The 22796-nt window shown below is 40.2% G+C and overlaps 1 protein-coding gene and 2 long non-coding RNA genes across 52 annotated transcripts in view; 1 reads left to right on the forward strand and 2 right to left on the reverse strand.

Annotated features, from left to right (window-relative positions):
• The window catches only part of CALD1 (caldesmon 1), a 271434-nt gene that overhangs the window by 233502 nt on the left and 15136 nt on the right, over positions 1-22796 (forward strand). For 35 of the 50 annotated variants that reach the window (XR_013415609.1, XR_013415613.1, XR_013415614.1 and 32 more), the window contains 3 exons: positions 6162-6307; positions 12809-13070; positions 15668-15808. Coding sequence is in view for 42 of the 50 variants with exons in the window: in XM_077997402.1 (XP_077853528.1) it covers positions 6162-6307; positions 12809-13070; positions 15668-15808 (549 nt within the window). In the remaining 8 variants the exon portion in view is untranslated. Of the gene's footprint in view, positions 1-725; positions 804-6161; positions 6308-12808; positions 13071-15667; positions 15809-22796 lie in introns of all 50 variants that reach the window. The other 15 variants (XR_013415610.1, XR_013415611.1, XR_001443880.3 and 12 more) reach the window with 1 other exon arrangement.
• The window catches only part of LOC106997680 (uncharacterized), a 103688-nt gene that overhangs the window by 55362 nt on the left and 25530 nt on the right, over positions 1-22796 (reverse strand). The window lies entirely within an intron of this gene.
• On the reverse strand, positions 8154-19342 carry LOC144339973 (uncharacterized). Its single transcript, XR_013415623.1, has 2 exons — positions 18782-19342; positions 8154-9171 (listed from the first exon to the last, which is right to left on the reverse strand). It is a non-coding gene; the product is annotated as an uncharacterized LOC144339973 (long non-coding RNA).

A 22796-nucleotide genomic window follows, 5' to 3' on the forward strand; every position in this document is an offset into this window, starting at 1 on the left:
TGGTTGGAACCTTTCCTTAAAAAAAAATCAAAACCCTGATTTGCCAACATGTAGACCTCAGCTTAATGTAGACTTGCAGAAAGCCATTAATTTAGGGTAGTATCAATGTATAACTGACTGGTAATTAAGAGCATACATGCTTCTTTATTATCTGGGTGACACAAATTCTTGTGGCCTGAGGAAGGGTGGAAATAGTAGGGGGGAAATGTTTGTAAGCTTTGAGAAAGATTTTTTTCTGTCTGCAAGGCTGCATTAAAAGCACTGTACCTAATCACCACCACCACCACACCACCACCAACCCTAAAAAAAGAAAAAAGGAGATGCTTTCACATTCACCTTTCCAGAGCAAATTCTCTGTCACTAAGCCTGCATTGCACTGAAGGTGTCTTTAAGTCCTGCTTCTGTATAAGAGGCTCATGAACAAAGCTACAATTGAGATCATGAGCAAAGTGCACCAAACCACACACGAGGTTTGTAAACACACGAGGAGTGCCACATCATGCTAGATTTCAGTAAGCGCAATGGCAGGCACACGAGAAGATGTTGGGGTGGGAAGAAAATAGCCCACCTTGCTGTTTAGAACCACTGTGCTGTGAGCGCTGAGACGGCAGAAGAGAAGCCATCCCATGCAGCACGTGCAAAGCGATCTGAGCACCCTGTCACTCTTGTAAACTAGAAAGGGCTTCTTTTACTTGTATGACCTTACCATTCTTGAAAATAAAAAGGGAGAAGAGAAGGGAGCTAAAGTGCAAGCTAAAAGAGAAAAGCTCCAAGAAGACAAGCCTACCTTCAAAAAAGAGGAGGTAAATATGATTGAGAAGTAATGATCGTAAAGCAACAGAAAAAGCAGTCAGTGTTCCAAGATATCTCAGGTCTGATGATCTCAAAATTGTAACCCCATATCCAGTGTATTTCAAGCCATGACTCACAATCCATTAAATAGTAAGATCAGCTTAGAGTGTCTCAAAATTAATTAAATGTATCAGTCAGCATTTTTTAAAAAATGAAATGGATAGAAAGCATCATAGGGCACTGTAGGTAGTAAGTATTGCATTGTCATGTAAATTGTCTTTTTTTCTGTGGGACACCATCAAAAAGACTTGAAAAACACTGCTGGAATCAATTTATCCTGCTTTCTAGTCTTCTGAATGCTAATTTTTTTTCCTTGAGCCATTCTACTTTCATTTCAATCATGAAATATTTCCAACTGGCCTTGATTAATGCTTTAACTTTTCAAAGGAAAAACACCCATACACATCTCAGTAGAAAATTTGATGAACTGAAGATGATATTTGGTTTTCAAAAAGAAAAGTTTGGCCAAATGTTCTGCATTGCATTTCTGAGGCACACACAGGAGCAGGTGCCAGGGTGTTTGACTGTAGGTAAGTGAACAAGGAGCTCTACAGATAGAATGGCACGGGATTTGACAGTAGTCAGAACACCACATCAGAACACCTGATTGCATTTCAACTCTGGTGCTGTGTTTGCCCCAAATAATCTTAAAAATTGTGACTATATCGAATAAGTTCACAATATTTACTAGAATGTGGTGAAACTAAATTATTAGAAGTAGGAAGACCCGAAGTTCTTCACCAAGAGACTGGTGAGGTGATTTGTGGCCAACAAGCTCCAACCCACATGGACTGTTGCTACATTTCTGTGCCTATCATGGCATCTATTAAGAAAGCTAAAAATCTTAAACAGAAATCCATATTTAGAAAACAGGTGACCAGATTAAATAGGGGGTGGATTATTTTCTTAAATATGTTTTGTCAATTTCACGTGAAAAATGAAAACCCCCAGTTCACATTACATATTACATTTCTGTTAAGATGTATGTTCCTCTGTTTCTAACAGAAGTTGCGGTGGTTTGGAATTGAAAATTGAATATGAGCACAGGCCATATAAAGGAAGGAGAAAGTGTAAATGCCAATAATAGGAAAACTGCATTTAGCTCTCATGAGGCAGTCAAGGAAATCATTCACTGAACATGTTGGGAAACACTTTTCATTTAGTGACCAAATGCCTACAAATTCATTTACAAAAAAGAAAAATGAAAATTACCTCAGAACTAAACTCAGAAATATGTCCCACATGGGTTCTTGTAGTGTTTCTTGGTGAATGTCTTTATAGAAGAAAGAAGTGGGCATGAAATGATGACTCAGTAATTAAACACGTGGGGGAAGGGAGGCTGTAGAAAACACTGGAGTCTGTATTTAAAATTTCATTCAGTTCACTAAAATGGGATTTGTTTTTACTGACCAAAGCTTTCTGTACCTATGTAGAGTGTCTGAGAACTAGAAGGGCCCATCAGTTGCCACTCGGATGATCCTTTTGTCTCTTTTCAGATAAGGCCCCAGTTCAACAGCATCCTTGGTGTCAATCAGATACTCCCAGGAATGACTGAGCCCTGCCCTTTTCCCCAGTTGCCCCTCAGCACATTCCAGCCAGTTCCAAAACATTTGGCCTGTTTTTGACACAAGGCCAGATAAGCTACTCAAACTGGTTAAAAAAAAAGAAAAAGAAAGAAAACAAATCCAATCTATGTTCCTTTTTTAACATTGTGTACATAACCTGCTGGTCGAAAGACTCGGTTTTCCCCTTTCCAGCTAGTTGTGTTGTTCCTTTATGTAGACAGCTTTAAATCATGTTTACATGATTCAGCCATTTTAAACAACCTCTTCCTATTTTTTTTTTCCTTTTTGTTCAAAAAAAAAAAAAAGAAAGCAACTAACTAAAACCTTTCCTTTCAAGGATTTATGCAGCATAGGATAGGGCAACCACAAGTAAACACAAACATCACGTGAGCCTTCTTAGAGAAAACATTTCCAGAAATCACTCCAATGTCTTAAAAAACACACAAAATAAAACCCGTCTTTCTCCACTGCAGTTTAACTGTGGCAATGAGTTGCAGACGATCACCAACATTGAAACTTAATTTAGCTTTTTTTCTCTCTTCTCCAATTATAAAAAGTCTCTTTTTAGTTCTTCATGCAGGAGCTATTTTATTTCTTTTCTGGCTTCTAACAGGAAAACAGTTTCTAGCAGAGCGGCTCCTGAGGTATTGAAAGTGATGTTTGTGTCCTGCGGATTAACCCTTCCCAAATATTGGTGTGCATTTAAATCACCTGCATTTAAATCACTTAAATGCAGAATCTGATTCCATGAGGTCCATGTTGTCCGTGAACCAAACTTTCAGTAGTGAGGAGTCTAGAAGACGTCCATGTTATAGAAATTGAACCCAGGAAAGGATTTGGGGCTTCTGAAGCTAGCAAAAGCACGTTACACCCAGCCTGAGGAAACAGTAGCTACACCCAGCTCTTGTTGCTATTCTGGAACCAAATAATGCAAAATATGCTCGAGACACATCTCAGTCCTTGCTCACTTGACTTTCTGAGTGTCTCTCTGGCACAGGGGCCTGTCACTTGAATTCCCATCCCCCACCTCATCCCCATGTGTTATTCCACTGGATATCCCAAGTATCTAGATTTCCAAAACCCAAATGATCACATTTGGCCAGAGCCTTTCTTTTGAGTATGCTAATGTTATCTGTGTATGAAGCACACAAACTCTTTTAGGATACGCGGCTACCTATTAATCCTTCAGCACAGATGTTCTCCATGGTAACATTCTGACCTATAAGATCTAATGCCTTTCCCAGAGGGCTCAGAATCCCATGAGTTTGGTTAAATCTGCCATAACATCTAAAAAAAATGTAAAGGCTCTATGAAATTACTTTATTTATTCATTTCCCAGAAAGAGAAAATAATTTTCAGTTGAACTCAAATCATCATTATTACATTGACAATGTTTCTAAGGTTTTCCATAAAGAATATAAGCCTGCCATCCACTGTAGCCTTTGCCAATAAAGGCAGAGCTTGAAAAACAGGGGAATTTTTTTTCTGTTAGACATATATCATCTTACAAATCTACTTTAAACACTTTTGGGACCAGTAAATCAGATATAATACATTTGGGGAGAATGGAAATTTTTCTGACTGCAACATAGGAGAAACGAGTTAAAAGGGAATGTCTCCATGCATAGTGCTCCACAGACCGTGAGCTCCTACTCAGAATTTGTTTCATGGTTATCCCTAAAATGGGTTTCCCTCACATTTGGAGCCACAGATAATTCTTAACCAGAACATAAACTCCAGTGTCTGGATTTTGGGGCTAAGTCTAACAATGGTAGGCCAAAATGAGAATATATTTTGTTTCCTCCTTCCTGTCCAATGAATACTGATGTATTCTTGGGGAAGGACAGCCATCAGGGAGCCACAGTGAAGCTGTCATTCAAGCTATGAGCTTGTTCCTTTTTTCTGTAGCCTCTCATGACCCATGAGGAGCCAAGAGGGAAATGACAGGATGAAAAATTCAGAAGGAATCCTCTGGTGCAACCACATTTTTTCACGTTTGTGGTACCAGCATCCCAGAGCAGTCAGGTGATTTGTCTAAGTAACACAACTACTTTGTTGTCAGCACTGGAGCCAAAAGTCAGGTTTCTTGATTTACAGACAAAGCTCTTGGAGAGAATGGCAAAGTACAGCCCCCATTTTCAGCGTGTCCGAGGGACATCCTAGGTATATACCCCATGGTGAAAGATTGAAGTCTTAACTAACTAGGACAGCATAGTAGTGAATCCCTAGTAATTAATCAGATAATACCCAAAGACAACAAATGACTTAAAACGTATCAATAAAGAGCAAAAAACAGTGCTCTGCTTTGTAAAACATGCACTTTAGGCCAAGTGCGGTGGCTCACACCTGTAATCCCAGCACTTTGGGAGGCTGAGGCGGATCGATCACTTGAGGTCAGGAGTTTGAGATCAGCCTGGCCAACATGGTGAAACCCGTTCTCTACTAAAAAGTACAAAAATTAGCTGGGTGTGGTGTTGCATGCCTGTAATCCCAGCTACTCATGATGTGACGCGGGAGAATCCCTTGAACCCGGGAGGCGGAGGTTGCAACGAGCTGAGATCACACCACTGCACTCCAGCCTGGGCAACAAAGCAAGACTCTGTCTCTAACAAAAAAAAAAAAAAAAAAAAAAAAAGCACTTTAGAAGTAAATCTTCACAGGGTATCTGAAGAATAGGTGAGAAGAGGTGAGTGATCAGGTCAGGATAGAACCTCCTAGCACCTAACATCCTGAGTTCTTACGGCCTACCCTTCCTCTGTGGGTTTCTTTAGAATGCTCGTGCTTTGTAACTGTCTTGAAAAGAACCATTGTGAATGCACCTCACCTGTTTTCACACGCATCTGTTAAGAATGGATGAGATGATATAAGTGAAGTAATTTGAATTCCTTTACCCCTTCCCCCAAAAAAGCTATGTAAATTCATTTTACTTTTAAATAATCTGTCTCATTTACTGTAAGAAACACAAAATCCACAAAATATGAAAGCTAACACCTGCCCTCCATATATCATCTTCCTATGTCTCCCACCACAACCACAAAACTACTTCCAGAGAACTAAATTTTTATTGACAATGGAAATCAAGGTAAACCCTGGAATTTTTCCTATTCCATTCTAACTTTAATGGTTTAGATGACTACAGACATGTTCTCACAGACCCCACATATCTTTGGATCCTCCTGCTAAAGATAGGGTTAGTAAGTGTCCTGTCCTTGGGACATAATTTACTCAGTTGATTAACATACTGGTCTTTGCCAGAACTGGCCTGGCAGATCTAGCTAAACTGGAAGGTTTCCTTTTCTTCCTTTCACATTTGTGTCTTTCTCACAGATTGTCTCTCCATCCAGGAAGAAACCTGTCTAAGCAACGTGGTCATTCTTCCCTCAAAGCCACCCTAATAATTGCTCTTCCCAGTGGGAACTGCAAACACTTACTTTTACATGAAGTTCCCACAACGTCATGGTTTCCAAACAATAGTACTACCACTGCTCTTGAAAATAAAAACCCCAGTGAGATCAGGGATGATCTTACCTTCTTAAAATTGTGGTAAAGGTGTTTGTTCACAGGCTAAAGGACCATAGCTCATTCTCTTAAGAATTTCACCTGATTCCAACTCTACCACATCTGAGTGGTTTCTTTCTGAGTTTTCTGCCTTCCTAACAATTTTGGGTCTTATTTGATGACACCAACCAAGACCTAATAAGATTTTTCTTCTTCTGTTTCTTCCTGATATGTACTGTTGGTTAGATCAAAGATGAAAAGATTAAAAAGGACAAAGAACCCAAAGAAGAAGTTAAGAGCTTCATGGATCGAAAGAAGGGATTTACAGAAGTTAAGTCGCAGAATGGAGAATTCATGACCCACAAACTTAAACATACTGAGAATACTTTCAGGTAAGAAGTAGCAACTAGTTAATAGTAACTGTGTTCACATGCAAAAAAATTTTAAAATGTCAGTCTTCCCATCCTGTGCTTCCAGACAGAAACGTGCTAAACAGGCAGCATGCTTTTGTTGTGAGGTCATTAGCCATTGTCTTAGAGATACTCAGTCAGCAGGTCCAGTTCTCGTATCACTAACAGAAGACCAGCAGTCACCGCTCAGACAGGGCTTAGTCTGCTTTTCCTATTATTTTGAAAGGCAGATCATGCTTGGCATCCATGTTTTTGTTCACTGACCTTTTGTGAGATGAGTATATTAGAAAACATTATGACTGGGATTCATATCATTCAATGAATCTCTATATGGTCTGACCACCTTCCTAAGAGACCTTTCTCAGTACCATTTTCAAGAATGCGTTTTCTAAAGGTTGTAAATAAATACTGCGTAAGACTAAGATTGTTTTGTGGTGAAATACTTGGGAAACATTGAATTAAGCTAAATTCATCAGATTTCTTTACCACATGACTTTGAAGGCCCTTCATGCTCATTTGCATTGGAAGTCTCTAAGAGGGAGTGAGAGGGTATGGACAGACTGCTCTATTTTATACAGTTTGGAAAAACTCTCTTGTATAGCTTGAGCTTTCCCCTCAACATAACCCCCTACCCCATCAAATTGAAAATCTGGGCAACTGATTATCAGACAGATGAGACCAGTATATTCAGGTAAATCCTCATTTCTAAATACAGTCGAATCCTGAGAGCTCTCTGCCAGTTTTGTAGAAGAACTTGAGGTGCAGACACCGGGCTGGCTACGTGATTCCTGTGCTCCTTCCCCACAAAACACTCCCTCCAACCACTGGGGCCGAATTCCAACCTCTGTTACGTCACTGGTTGCTGTGCCAGATGTGCTGGAGAAGAGTCTTGGGTTCCTGCAATGTGGATTTCCCTGGGCTTGTTCCTTGGCTGCAGCCTTGCCTAGAGACCCTGTTTTTCTGAACACTTCAAATAAGAAAGTCATCAGGCAGGTATGAGGGAGAAATTTGACATGCTCCTCACACCAAAGCCTTTGTAATATTCAAAAGCAGGCGGAGCTACTAGTGATGGACATTTCAATCTCATCCAAGAGGCTAAGGTGGATAAATACAGTTGCCCCAAAACAATTTTTCTATACATAAATTTGAGCAGAAACCTACCCATGTTTATCCAAAGGAGAACCTAAAGCACACAGAAGAAAAGGTGTACGTAAAAGATCTAAATAAAATAATGAAGGTGTAAGAAAGGTAGAATCTATAGATATTACTTGGGATTGCCAAGAGAATAGATGTGAAAATTAAGTTTATTGAACATCCATAGAAAATCTACAAAGCAAGTTGATTCAGGTTGGTAAGTTGAGTCTAAAACTTGCTGAAGTGCCTGTAGTTTAATGTTTTAATGCCCTAGAATAGTGTTAGGTTCATGAAAAGTATTCAATGAATATTACCTAATATTATAATTTTTTAATTAATAGTTTAAAATACATATTGTAAGCATAAGGTTCTTTTAAGGTGTAAGTTTTTTGTTAAGAGAAATAACATTGAAAAAAAATCTGTCAGTACTGTTTAACAATGAGCATACTTGCCAACAAGCTTCAGTCAAAGCTCAAGTTAATAATTAACATGCCTATTGTGTAGAAATCCAAAAAGCTGGGTAATTTGAAGGAAGGAATAGTCACAAGGGATGGTGACAAGTTAAGTGCTAAGAACCCTTACATGTGACTCTGGCCTTAATTTTTCTATTTTGGACAGGAAAAAAAAATACCTAGGAACAAGCTGCTACCATATTATTTATTTTTATTTAGCCACCAACATATGTGAGTTTTAGTTTCAATTAGAAGTTCATGCTGACTGAAGCAGAGAAGTACAGTTTTGCTCCATATACATATAAAATGAGAAGAGAGGAAGAGAGTATCAGCCTCTATTTAGATAAGTTTGGTACGTACCAGCTTAACTGAAAACAAGCTGTGTTCTTAATGGTCAAAGGCCTAATACTCATCTTGACTTACACCTAAAGAAGCCAAGGACGGCGCAGGAGAAAGAACTTTATGGAAGAGATTTCCACCTTAAGTGGCACCCTAATGCTGAGGTCGTGCGCATAGGCAGAGGTGGTGTGAACAAAACTTTTGCTCTTATTTTGAGCATAGCTGCTTATGTTTGATTTAATTACTGTTCCCTTTGATATTTGCGTTTTCTTGTAACTCACTTGTTTTCTCTAAAACATGACATAAAAATCTCAATTCAATGAGCAGGATATAGTGATGCAAATTATTACCAAGGGTTTTATAGAAAGTGCAAAATGAAGGGTTTTTTGATTTTTTATTTTTGAAGGTGGGAATTAAAAGATTTTTTCCCGATTATAGAAAAAAAAGTACTCATTATAAAAACGCTCAGAAAATAGAAGAATAAAAATAAGCACTCACCACCACCCAAAGATAACCACCAGTAACACTTTTTCCAGATATTTATCTATGTGTATACTATTCAAGATAAACGCATACCTGTGTTTATTTATACGTAGTATATACATGTGTGTGAGTATACTTACAATTTTACATTGATTCTTGCACTGTGCATAAGAATGTATCATAGCTTGCTTTCTATGCCAATAAATATAAGCCTGTAATTAATGATACTAGATTCCACTGGATGGATGTATTATTACTTATTCAGCCAGTCCTTAATGACGGACATATTGATTGTCCAAAATGAAGACTGAGCGACACCTAGTGGAATCCATAGATGTTTCCATAGGCATGTGTTTTGCCGGTTCAGTTCCTGTACAGTAATATGATGAACACAAAGAGAGAGCAAACTCATTTTTGAAAGGAAAGACCCTAAATTGACTGAGAGAGAAGTCACAGGCCTGTGAACCTAGAGGAGCCTGAAAGAGCCTTTGATGACAAGGTTTTGAGGGACCCTTTAACCTTGTTTGAGTTCAAAATAAAAGTTACTTGTAACCGACAAGAGCCTAGGCCAATAGTTCTAAATTTTTTTTTTTTTTTTTTTTTTGAGACGGAGTCTCGCTCTGTCGCCCAGGCTGGAGTGCAGTGGCCGGATCTCAGCTCACTGCAAGCTCCGCCTCCCAGGTTTATGCCTTTCTCCTGCCTCAGCCTCCCGAGTAGCTGGGACTACAGGCGCCCGCCACCACGCCCGCCTAGTTTTTTGCATTTTTTTTAGTAGAGACGGGGTTTCACCAGGTTAGCCAGGATGGTCTTGATCTCCTGACCTCGCGATCCGCCCGTCTCGGCCTCCCAAAGTTAGTTCTAAATTTTTTAAACTAAGCCCTTAGTAAGAAATAAATTTTACATAATGACCCAGTACACGCCTGTATATGTTTTCATAACTGAAACAAGTGTGTCAAGAAACGGTAGTTTCTTTTGCTCTATGCAGTGCACTCCGATATTTTCTGTTTCTTTTTTTTTAAATGTTGATTACAAACTACTAAATTGACTTTCCGGTCTGCAGCTTGAAAATTATTATTCTGGAGGACACAGTATATTCAGAACTACTTCAGTGTTTAAAAAGCATGATATATAATATACATATATATTATAAAATCAATATTGCACAGTGTATTTCTTGAGACCATTTCTTGTTTTATTCTTTCTCTTGTTCCACAGCTAGAAATACTGTGCCATTCTTTAAATGTAGTACGTGATATTAGGGTGTGGTAATTCTTTCGTTTCTTAGACAAAAATGTCAGGAATAGGATATCTACGTTCACATCTAGTTAAGAATGACCTTACTACTTGCTAATAAGTATTTAAATGGCAAAGCTGTATCTCTGCCTCTTAAAGACTACTTATAACAAGGGCCTTTAAGCCTAAATTAAGCCACTAAATTCTGCTTAGTGAAGCCCCAGGCAAATCCAACTTAGGTGAATTCCGTGTTAGTGAAAATGCTGTATTCCACTGAAGTCCTACTTTGAGTATCAGCATGTTTTAAAATTATCAGTGTTCTAACTGTATCATATAACAAATTTATTAAAGAAACTCAGGGTCACAGTAGGTGCTAATGATGTGTCTCCATCCTTTTATAGATGTGTAAAATACTAAAAATACCGGTTCTGAAATAAAATTTTACCATAAGGACTCTTGGGATAGCATTCTGTCTTAAGTCTTAACATGTTCCCAGTTCTGCAATGCAGTCCCTGTGTATCCTCCTTAATCACAAAATAAAATTCAACATAATTTCAATTTTAATTCTTATTAATATAAAAACGTACCCATTTTCCTTCTGTTTTATAAGCTGTTCTATCTGATGAAGCATTGCTTCTGCTCAGGCACGGAAGGTAGCTAGACCTAGACTGTAGAAACTCTAGAGACAGAGTTTGGAAAGGTTTCTCTGAGACTCTATCTTCAAGGTTTGAGGTGAGAGGTGGAGAGATAGGCTAACATGTTCTATTTCAGTTTATTCATTGTTTCATAACAAAACATATTTAATTTCAGGTATAATTATAGTGACAAGAAGAGTACAACTAAGAGATAAGCATTAGAATCTGATCATGGCTCAACTGCTTTCTAGCTCCCAAAAGTTTGAGTATATTATTCTCTCTCTTACCTGTGATTTCCTTGTTTGTAAGATGGGGATAATAAACCTAACCTGACATCTTCCCAGTTATTGTGACTGTTAAATGAAGTAGTGGATATGAAAAGGGTTTAGAAAGCATAAAGAATGACATGTAAGTAATAACCATGTCATACCAAGCTAATTTCATAATTTTAAGTCTGTATAAGGAGTATTCCAGTTGTGTTGGGGTCAGAGAGCATAGAAAATAGACAAATTGCAGCCGTAGGTTAATGCAGTCACGAAGGACTTTCCTGGAGCAGCTCTGTAAGAATAGACATAAATCACTGTGTTTAGCTCTTAATCAAGAGGCAATGGGTAATTTCATCTGCCAGAGATCAGCTGCTAGAGTCAAGCTCAAGACAAAGTTGTGGATAGATGGATTTACTTCAGTGCCTCTGCTTAATTCAGCCACTTTTTCCCATTTGCAGTGCCTGAACCTTTGTGTCTTCCCTCCTGATCCATTACTCCAGGCAGACCCAAGTTAACCAGTAACTTATGGGAAAGGACTAGTAAGGCCACGAGGAGACTTTTGAACTCATTCACAAGTAACGTTTTGCACTACATGCCTTCCTTTCTAATAACAACTAATATTTATACTGTAGATGATATATAAATCATAATCAGTATGATATCTATCATATTGATATAATACATAATCCCATGCAACTCGCAGAGGTAAATAGAATAAATAGTATTTGCCCCATTTTTCCATGTTGTAGCATGTATCTTTTTTTAAAACTGTGGTAAAAACAAACATAACCTAAAATTTACCATCTTAAGCATTTTTAAATGTACAGTTAAGTAGTGTCAGGCATACAGATCTCCAAAACTCTTTTCATCTTGCAAGACTGAAAGACGACACCCATTAAACAACAACTCTATTTCCTACCACCACCCACGCTCTGCCTCTGGTAACTACAGTTCTATTTCTGTCTCTATGAATTTGACTACTTTAGATCCCTCATATACGTGGACTCACACAGTATTTGTATGATTTCTGTGACTGGCTTATTTCACTTAGCATAATATCTTCAAGATTTATCCACGTCATAACAGGTAACAAGATCTCCTTCCTTTTTATTTATTTATTTATTTATTTTATTTTATTTTTTGAGACGGAGTCTTGCTCAGTCACCCAGGCTGGAGTGCGGTGGCGCGATCTCGGCTCACTGCAAGCTCCGCCTCCCGGGTTCCCGCCATTCTCCTGCCTCAGCCTCCCGAGTAGCTGGGACTACAGGCGCCCACTACTACGCCCGGCTAGTTTTTTGTATTTTTAGTAGAGACGGGGTTTCACCGTGTTAGACAGGATGGTCTCGATCTCCCGACCTCGTGATCCGCCCGTCTCGGCCTCCCAAAGTGCTGGGATTACAGGCTTGAGCCACCGCGCCCGGCCTCGATCTCCTTCCTTTTTAAGTCTGAATAATATTCCATGGAACGGCTGGCCCACCTTTTATTTATCCACTCCTGCCATGATGGACACTTGGGTTGCGTCAGTCTCTTGGTCCTTGTAAATAGTGCTGCTGTGAACACGGGTATACAAATATCTCTTCAAGACCCTGCTTTCCATTCTTCTAGATGTGTATCAGAAGTGGGATTGCTGGATCACGTGGTAGTTCTCTTGTTGATTTTTTGAGGAACCTCCATACTGTTTCCATAGCAGCTGCACAACTTTACAATCCCATTTTGCGGTGCATATTTGTCCCATTTTACAGCTGAGGAAACGAAGCGCAAGTGGCAGAGCAGAGGCTCCCATTCAGACTCTGTGATTCCAGGCAGATCCCTTCCCCAGCCTACCCCTTGGGCAGTGGGGATTTGGTCTGGGATGCAAAAGCCGCAGACCGACCTCCCGTTCCTCCAGGGAGACTACAGGCAAAAGCATGTAAACCCCTTTCCATTGCCCCCAAACCACAGCCGCCCTGGAGGGAGGGCCAGCGTGGACACCAAGGAGGCTGAAGGCGCCCCCCAGGTGGAAGCCGGCAAAAGGCTGGAGGAGCTTCGTCGTCGTCGCGGGGAGACCGAGAGCGAAGAGTTTGAGAAGCTCAAACAGAAGCAGCAGGAGGCGGCTTTGGAGCTAGAGGAACTCAAGAAAAAGAGGGAAGAGAGAAGGAAGGTCCTGGAGGAGGAAGAGCAGAGGAGGAAGCAGGAGGAAGCGGATCGAAAACTCAGAGAGGAGGTAAGGTGGGCGCTAGCCCCCCGAGAACGTTGCACGAGAAAATTTCCTGGTGCCATGCGGCTGCTCTTTTGAGCATGGGCTCTCAAAAATATTTTTTAAGAATAATAAACTTAACATGTGCTAGTTACGGTTCTAAAACTTGTAGACATATTAATTTGTCCACTGCTTCTAAGAACTCGCTGACGTGGGTACTTATCCCCATTTTACAGATGAGAAAACTGAGGCACAGAGAAGTTTGTTGTTTGTTTGTTTCTTGGTTTTGTAATTTTCCCGAGGTCTCCCTTGTGTTAACCCATTACCCTTTACTGCCTCTCAAAAGGGAAAAGTTAGAAAGCTGAGAAGGATGAAAGGTCTGCAAATTAGTTACCAGAATGAAGTTATGAGATACTTCTTTTCTAATAGTTGGAGAGTTTTTATAGAGAAGATTTTATTTATTTATTTATTTATTTATTTATTTATTTTAATGAGCAAGTAAGTACATTAGCATGTAAATAGGCAGGGACAGTATCTGCATTGTTCATTACTGTGTACCCAGGACCCCATACCCGTGCCTGACATGCAGGAGGAACCCCATCATTATAAACAGATGAATTTGTTTCATCTTTTAAGACAGAGCTAAAAACAGCAGATAAAGTTACAAGGAGGAACATTTTGGCTCAGCATATGAAATAATGTGTAACCAACTACAACTTACAGTACTACAGGTTACAAAGTGCATTCTTTCCTTTCATCCTGAGGTATGTTGTTCTCATTTTATGGGCAAAGAAACCAGGAATCAAATAGTTTGAGTGACTTATTTGAAGATTGTTGACTAATAAATGGTAGAATCAGTATGGAGACCCTGCTTTTCCAACTCAGAGCCTAGAGCTTTTGAAATAGCGATCTTCCATCATTCAAAATATGAAAGGAAAAAAAAAAAACTTTCAATGGCATTTTGACATGGATCCTATGCAAAATTTTCTGGAACTGTACGGAAAATTTGGATACATTATTTTGAGGTCTCTTGTAACTCCAACTTTCAATGAGCCAATTACCTTTGGTTGGGAAGTAATCAGGATGATAGAGTTTTGGAGTTACACACACCCAGGTTTCTTTTTTTTTCTTCTTCTTTTTTTTTTTTTTAGATGGAGTCTGGCTCTGTCACCCAGGCTGGAGTGCAGTGGTGCAATCTCGGAACACACCCAGTCTTCTAACTCTGCCACTAACAAGCTAGGGCCTTGGGAAATTTGGACTACTCTGTGTCTTTTCCTTCCTACTTTGCAGGATTCTTCCAATAATTTAATAGATCATTGTGCTCCCAGTGCCTAGCACATTCTAGGCACTCAAAAATCGGTAGATATCATTATTGCCATCATTGTTATTATGATTATTATTCAGAGGAGGAGAGTATCAGGAAAGGCTGAAGGGAAATCGTGAAGTCTTAGAACTGGATTGGACCTAGGAGATTATTTGGGCTAAACTACAAAACACAGGATCCTTCTACGGCATCCTTTAACAGAAGAACATCTAGTTGCTGCTTGAGAACATGCAGTGATAATGATCTCACAGTTTAAGAACTACCAAAGACTACATAAATCTCTTAGAAAATCAAGCTGTGCAACTTGATCAGAGCCCTGAATTGTTTGTCTGATAGAGAAGACAGAGTATTCTAGACTAGGAATGAAGACACAGAGGGGTTAATGAGACAGTCTGTAAACATTTACGTTTGCACCACTATGGTGCAGTGTCTACAGTATTTCAGGTTTGTCAAACCATCTAAAATTATATATTCACCTGAAGTGGGGAGCAACCATAAAATCACCTCTTATACTATCTGGCAAATATAGTACTTCAGATTTAGATAGCTTTTCACATAAGTTATTTATTTGTCTTCACAACACAACTCTCCTAGGATGTAGGTAGAAGGAATATTCATATTCCTTTTACATATACAGAAGTGTGAGGTCATTGTTAATGACCCACAGGACAGTGGTGATTATGTGTCGCCCTATGGGAAATCACCATAATGAGTGTTAGTCTAAGCCAGGGGTGTCCGCTCTTTTGGCTTCCCTGGGTCACATTGGAAGAAGAAGAATTGCCTTGGGCGACACATAAAATACACTAATACTAATGATTGCTGATGAGCTGAAAAAACAAAACAAAACAAAAAACAAAGATGTCTCATAATGTTTTAAGAAAGTTTACGAATTCATTGGGCCACATTCAAAGCCATCCTGGGCATCATGTGGCCCCTGGGCTGTGGGTTGGACAAGCTTGGTCTAAGCATTTTACATGTGCTTTCTCACTGAGTCCTCACAAAAGCCCTATAAAATGAGTACTATTGTTATCCCTGTTTTACAGATGAAGAAATGAGCCACAGAGCAGATAAATAACATGGCCAAGGTCAGGCCGTTGGAAAGTAGCACCACCAGAATGCAAATACAGGCAGCTCGACTCCAGCTCTCAGGCTAAACCTCTGGTGACCACCTAGAAGGGGAGTGTCCAGCCTGCGGCCTGAGTCTGCTGCTTCTCCTGACTGTGCTCTCTCTCCTACAGCACTCTTCCCTTTGGCTGTGAAGCTGGTACTGATGCCTCGTTATTTGTTCTTTCTCTCTTAGGAAGAGAAGAGGAGGCTAAAGGAAGAAATTGAAAGGCGAAGAGCAGAAGCTGCTGAGAAACGCCAGAAGATGCCAGAAGATGGCTTGTCAGACGACAAGAAACCATTCAAGTGTTTCACTCCTAAAGGTTCATCTCTCAAGGTATTTTTTTTTCCCCCAGAAAACCTCTATTAGAATATGATAGAAACTGGATTTTAGCCCCTTGTTTAGTTATTGATTATTCAGGGCCTTTGCTTCATTTATCTTTTTGCTATCCTTCCATGTTAATCTGTTCAGGCTGCTATAACAAAATACTTTAGACTGGGGCCAGGTGCGGTGGCTCATGCCTGTAATCCTAGCACTTTGGGGGGCCAATGTGGGCAGATCACCTGAGGTCAGGAGTTCGAGACCAGCCTGGCCAACATGGTGAAACCCCACCTCCACCAAAAAATTCAAAAATTAGCCGGACGTGGTGGCACGCACCTATAATGATCCCAGCTACTTGGAAGGCTTAGGCAGGAGAATCACTTGAACCCAGGAGGTGGAGGTTGCAGTGAGCCGAGATCATACCACTACACTCCAGCCTGGGCAACAGAGCAAGACTCTGTCTCAAAATTTATCACTCACAGTTCTGGAGGCTGGGAAGTCAAAGATCAAGGTGCCAGCAGATGTGGTGTCTAGTGAGGGCCTATTCCTCAAAGACAGCACCTTCTCCCTGTGTCTTCACATGGTGGAAGGAGAAGGGGAGAAAACAGGCTCCCTTAGGCCTCTTTTATAAGGGCACTAGTCCCATTCACAGGGGCCCCACCCTCATTACCCAGTTACCAACCAAAGGTCTTGCCTCTTGGTACCAACACATCAAGGATTCAGTTTCAACATATAAATGTTGGACCATAGCACCTCCTTTCAGCTGTTTCACAGCTTCTCTTTGTTTACAACATATGGAAAGGAGAGACAGTAGTGAAATTTTTAATCTGTTATTTATTACATGCTTTGGCATACATTAAAATGACATTCGGTGATTATCTCTGAATTTTACTGATCCACATTCTCCATGTACCTCATTCCTCTGAGCAACTGAGAATAGAAACATTTAAAATTTATAAAATGGGAAAGTATATTTTAAAAGTTTAAGCTGCTTTTCATGCTAGCTGTTCATTTCTTCTTTGTCATGATTAAAAGCCAGCTGGAAACGATACAGGTGCAAATTTTAAAGCAATTATTATGGGAGGAGGTGAAATGTGACTTGGAGAGGGTCCTTTTCCAGGATGGCTTTGGTCCTATGACAGCCTTCAGGGAACACAGCTCCTATTTGATGTAAAACAGAGTGCTGCCAGGACAACAGAGAAGGAGCAGGAATCAGCTGAGTCAGGTAGATGATAGAATAGTTGAGATGTAAGGAAAACACAGTGGACTCAAGAAAGTAGCATCCTTGATTTAATATCAGTCCACCATTATTGCCAGTGGTGATTTCTTTGAGGATTAACATCACTGAGCATCTAGCACAGTGCTTTACATCATATTGAAGATACTTAATAAAAATTTGTTAAATGATGAATAAATGAATGAATCTTCAGAGATTGGAACCTTTAACATTTCATTTTCCATCAACCTAGCTAGGTTATAAAGCATCAACAATGGGCAAAGCCATGATAGAATTATGCCCAGGTCTGGCCAGGCACAGTGGCTCACACCTGTGATCCTAGCACTTTGGGAGGCTGAGGCAGGTGGATCACCTGAGATCAGGAGTTCTAGACCATCCTGGCCAACCTGGTGAAACCCCATCTCTACTAAAAACACAAAAATTAGCTAGGCATGGTGGTGCACACCTGTAATCCCAGCTATTTGGGAGGCTGAGGCAGGAGAACCACTTCAACTTGGGAGGCAGAGGTTACAGTGAGCTGAGATAGTGCCACTGCACTCCAGTCTATGCAAAAGAATGAGACCCTGTCTCTAAAAAAACAAAAAAGGAATCATAGCAAGGTCTGGATGGTTAATTATGTACATATGTATAAGGTTATATCAAGTGGCACACCAAAATGACCAAAAGCTGCTTACATTTTACAGTTATTACTTGTTCCACATGAAAATAAGAATTTTTAAATCCCCAAATAACTTCACTTAGTCTTTTTTTTTTTTTTTTTTTTTTTTGAGATGGAGTCTCGCCCTGTAGCCCAGGCTGGAGTGCAGTGGCATGATCTTGGCTTACTGCAACTTTCACCTCCCAGGTTCAAGCAATTCTTCTGTCTCAGCCTCTCAAGTAGCTGGGAGTACAGGCGCACGCCACCACATCCGGCTAATTTTTGTATTTTTAGTAGAGATGGGGATTTCACCATATTGGCCAGGCTGGTCTCGAACTCCTGACCTCATGATCTGCCCACCTTGGCCTCCCAAAGTGCTTGGATTACAGGTGTGAGCCACCGTGCCCAGCTTACTTAATCTTTATGATGGTCTGGGTCCCAGTCATATTTCTGATACCTCCCAAATTATTTGTACTCAAACCCTTGTCTCAAGATCTGCTTCAGGGAAAATTGAAACTCAGCCACAGAGGAATTATACATTTAATATCTGATTATTTATGAAATACTTAATGCATGCTATGTCCTATGAGGGAAAGAACAAAGCAAGGTGGCTGCCCTGATGGCACTAATGACTGCCTCAAAGAAACAATTCAAGAAGTACTAAGGTGACCAAATGCTGATCTCAGAGCAGAGCAAAATGAGTAGAGAAAGGCCTTGTGGAGTAGGCAAGCTTTATTTATAAACACTGAAATTTGAATTTTATGTAATTTTATTGTGATTTTCTAATGTCATGAAATACTCTTCTTCTTTTGATTTTTTTTAACCATTTAACAATGTGAAAACCATTCTCAAGGCCAGGTGCGGTGGCTCACACCTGTAATCCCAGCATGTTGGGAGTCCGAGGCAGGTGTATCACCTGAGGTCAGGAGTTTGAAACCAGCCTGGTCAACATGGAGAAACCCCATCTCTACTAAAAATACAAAATTAGCTAGGCGAAGTGGCAGGTGCCTATAATTCCAGCTACTCAGGAGGCTGAGACAGGAGAATCACTTGAATCTGGGAGGTGGAGGTTGCAGTGACTGAGATTGCACCACTGCACTCCAGTCTGGGCGACAGAGCGAGACTCCATCTCAAAAAAAAAAAAAAAAAAAAAAAAAAAATTTCAAGTTGGTGGCTGTGTGTGGAAAACACAGGCTGCACTTGGCCCATGGACAAATGGGCCATGGCTTGCAGACCCCCTGCTCTAGAAAACAAAACCTCCCTGGGCTCAGGCTATCTCTGTACAGCTCTCAGAGTTCAGCCCATTCCCAGTCTAGGTCTTCTGTTCCTGACTCAACAGTAGTCAAAGAAAACCATGCTCTCAACTGGGCAAGGTGGCTTATGCCTGTAATCCCAGCACTTCGGAAGGTCAAGGCAGGTGGATCACCTGAGGTCAGGAGTTTGAGACCAGCCTGACCAACATGAAGAAACCCCGTCTCTACTAAAAATACAAAATTAGCTGGGCACAGTGGCGCATGCCTGTAATCCCAGCTACTTGAGAGACTGAGGCAGAAGACCTGCTTGAACCTGGGAGGCAGAGGTTGTGGTGAGCCGAGATCAGGCCATTGTACTCCAGCGTGGGCAACAATCGCAAAACTCCATCTCCAAAAACAAAAAAGAAGAAAGAAAAAGAAAACCATGCTCTCTCTTTCTACCTTCTTTAAAATCCCGCTCAAGCCTTCCTTGAACAGTCTTGGTAACATGAAGAAAATAGTAGTCATTTAGACTTCTAAATTCTACTGTGGTTTTTTTTTTTTTTTTTCAGGAGAAACTATAACCCACCCTTCCCACCTCTTTAATTATTTCCTCTCTACCAAATTTCTCAACTTACTTATTTCTCTGGTCTTTCCCTCAACCAAATGCTGACTTCCTATTTTATCTAGTGCCCCCAGGAAGCCATTTATCTACTCCCTCTGGTGGAGAGGCATTTGTCTGCAGTTGATTAAAGTAGATGTATAAAAAAGATCCAGAATATTTTAAATTTCTACATAAGAGAGACACATATTCAGGGGCAGACAGTCTATGCTTCCCTCCATATATGTGCCTTGAAGAACCTGCTGTGACTCTGATTTTCAAGCTCAATTTCATATTCTACAACTTAATTGGGATAGCTATTAATGCCCTTAGCCCTGCAGCTTTTATAAGTGGTTACAAGTTAGCATTGTAGAATACCAACAGGAGGAAAAATATTTGCTATTTGACATCAAAATACTGTCAACTAGTATTTTTTTAAAAAATATCTCATGATTTCTATTCCTTGTTTGGGAAAGTCTGTACCTGGTTTTTCATCATTAAATTATGTTAGCAGTGAGTGATTTTCATATGTAATGAATAGATTTTAAGTAAATTCAATTCAAAGATTTTTTTATTTCTATTGCCTTCATTGGTTGGGGGTAGGGTGTGGAGTAATGAGAGCACCAATTTTCTAAAACAAATAGTGTGCTTTTATTCGAGTTTTATCGAGACAATACTGCCACCTCTTGGTCTTCAGAAGAACCAATTTCCCTCATTAAACTCCTTAAACAGAACATTTAATATACAAATTCAGTACAAATTGTTAAATTACATAGAGCCACTAAGTTAGGATATTTTCTAACAGGAGCGCATCAGTAAACCAAAAGTGCATCCTGACAAAATGTGTGGAATGCGATGATGAAGTCAAGCTATGTTAGCTATGATAGAAGCAAAAGGAGGAGTAGGAATCTGAGAACCTCCGTGATTTGAATAAATGCCAGGGCTAAGGTTAGAAAGATGATCCCTGAGTCATAAAGATGCTGCAGGTGGGACAAAGAACAATTCTCACCTCCGCTATCCCCTTCTGCGGTGCCTCTGTCCTCCCACCACACTGAATTTTTCTTTATCCTTCAGTCTCACCACGCTGCGTGCCTTATGGCTCTCCAAATCTTTGTACATGTGCTTGCTTTGCCAGAAATGCCCTTTCCTGGCTAAGCCATGCACTTCCTTCCTCACTTTCATAAACTCATTTCTGAAACTGTGTAAACCAGAAACTACTAATCTCAGCTCAAATATCAACACTACTGAAAAGCCTTCTCCAACTCCCCCAGATAGTTACTTCTCTTATACACACAGCATTTTTTTCTTTACTATTGTACCTGCTGTTAATTTTTAAATATTTTATTTTATATACTGTATTAGTCTTCCCTACTAAATTCTGTGTTCCTTAAAGAATAAGACCTTGTCAGCCGGGCACAGTGGTTCACGCCTGTAATCCCAGCACTTTGGGAGGCCGAGGTGGGCAGATCACGAGGTGAAGAGATTGAGACCATCCTGGCCAACATGGTGACCAAAAATTAGCTGGGCGTGGTAGCACGCATCTGTAGTCCCAGCTACTCGAGGCTGAGGCAGAAGAATCACTTGAACCCAGGAGGCAGAGGTTGCAATGAGCCAAGATTCTACCACTGCACTCCAGCCTGGCAACAGAGTGAGACTCTGTCTCAAAAAAGAAAAAGAATAAGACCTTGTCTATCTTAGTTTACTCAGGTTGCCATAACAAAATACCATAGACTGGATGTATTAAACACTAGAAATGTATCTCTCACAGTCCTGGAGGCTGGAAGTCCAAGATCAAGGTGCGAGCAGATTCAGTTTCTGATGAGAGCCCTCTTCATGGCTTGCAGATGGCTGCCTTCTGACTGTGTCTTCACATGGTGGAAGGAGAGCGGGTGCACTCTCTAGTGTCTCTTCTTGTAGTGATAATAATCCTGTAGGATCAGAGTTCCACTGCTGCGATCTCATTTAACCTTAATTACTTCCTTAGAGGCCCCATTTCCAAGTACAATCACATCGGGGGTTAGGGCCTCAACACATGCTTTTTAGGGGGACACAATTTGATCAATAGCACTATTCTATTTATTAGTATTCAATTTTATATAGAAGGTACTCAATATATAATATATTGGCTAATTGGCTGACAGGCTGTCAGGGATAAAAATAGGATAGGTGGGTGGGTGGGTGGATGGATGGATGGATGGATGGATGGATGGATGGATGGATGGACAGACGGATGGACGGATGGGTAATATTTATTAAAAGTGCCAGTGCATTGCATGGTTCTAAACTATTTCACCTTACTCACCTTGGAATTTTTTCTACAGAAATATAATTCTAAGTTTATAATTAAAATCAGAAAAATAAGATTACTTTATAGATTTTTTATATATCCCATAAACTCAGCACTACTTATAGTACTTTTTTTGCATAAAGGTTTTTAAGTAAGAGTTTGCTTTTGTCTTTGTAGGAAATCATCAGAAGGAATGAAATGCTCTTACTAATATCTATAAAAGTGCTATTCAACTGATATTAGAGAGGAAGCATGTTTTCAAAAGAAAAACTCTGTGATACTTATTAATTGCTCATGAATCCCAGACCAGTCTGGGTCAGAAAGAACCCCTCACATCTTGGAGAATTGTGTGTATCCCCTCAAAATTCATATGTTGAAATCCTAACCTTCAATAAGATGGTATTAGGAGGTGAGACTTTTGGAAAACAATTAGGTCATGAGGGTGGAGGCCCCCTTAATGGGATTAGTGCCCTTTTAAGAAGAGACACAGAACCTTACTTGCTCCCTTTCTATTCTGTGCTATATGAGGACACAGCAGGAAGGTGGCCATCTGCAAACCATGAAGAGAGCTCTCAGCAGACCCCAACTATGCTGGCAACCTAATCTTAGACTTCCCAGTCTTCGGAACTGTGAGAAATGCTTGTTGTTTTAAATCATCCAGTCTATGGTAATTTCTCATATTAACCGAGACTCACTGAGACAAGGGGCCACTCAAACATACTAGCCTAGGGCAATTATAATCTAGTAGATTTCTTGACTGTCCTGAACAGGGAACAAAATGAAACTTTTCAGCGTGCCTGTGCTTTGGCACATGCAGTCATAAGCAAAGAAGGTATTTGCTCATGGTATTGATAAGTCATGGGTGGCAGAGGATATTTCTAGTCTGGAGTTGGCTGTGGCATGGATTCAACAAATATTTGCTTATGGCCACCATCTAAATTTAAGTGATACAGTTTCAGTAAAATATAATGTTTGATTTAGCAGCTTCGGTTGTAGCAAAAAGTTCCTA

This window comes from Macaca mulatta, chromosome 3 (genome assembly GCF_049350105.2).
Source record: "Macaca mulatta isolate MMU2019108-1 chromosome 3, T2T-MMU8v2.0, whole genome shotgun sequence".
In the NCBI taxonomy this organism is placed as follows: Eukaryota; Metazoa; Chordata; class Mammalia; order Primates; family Cercopithecidae; genus Macaca; species Macaca mulatta.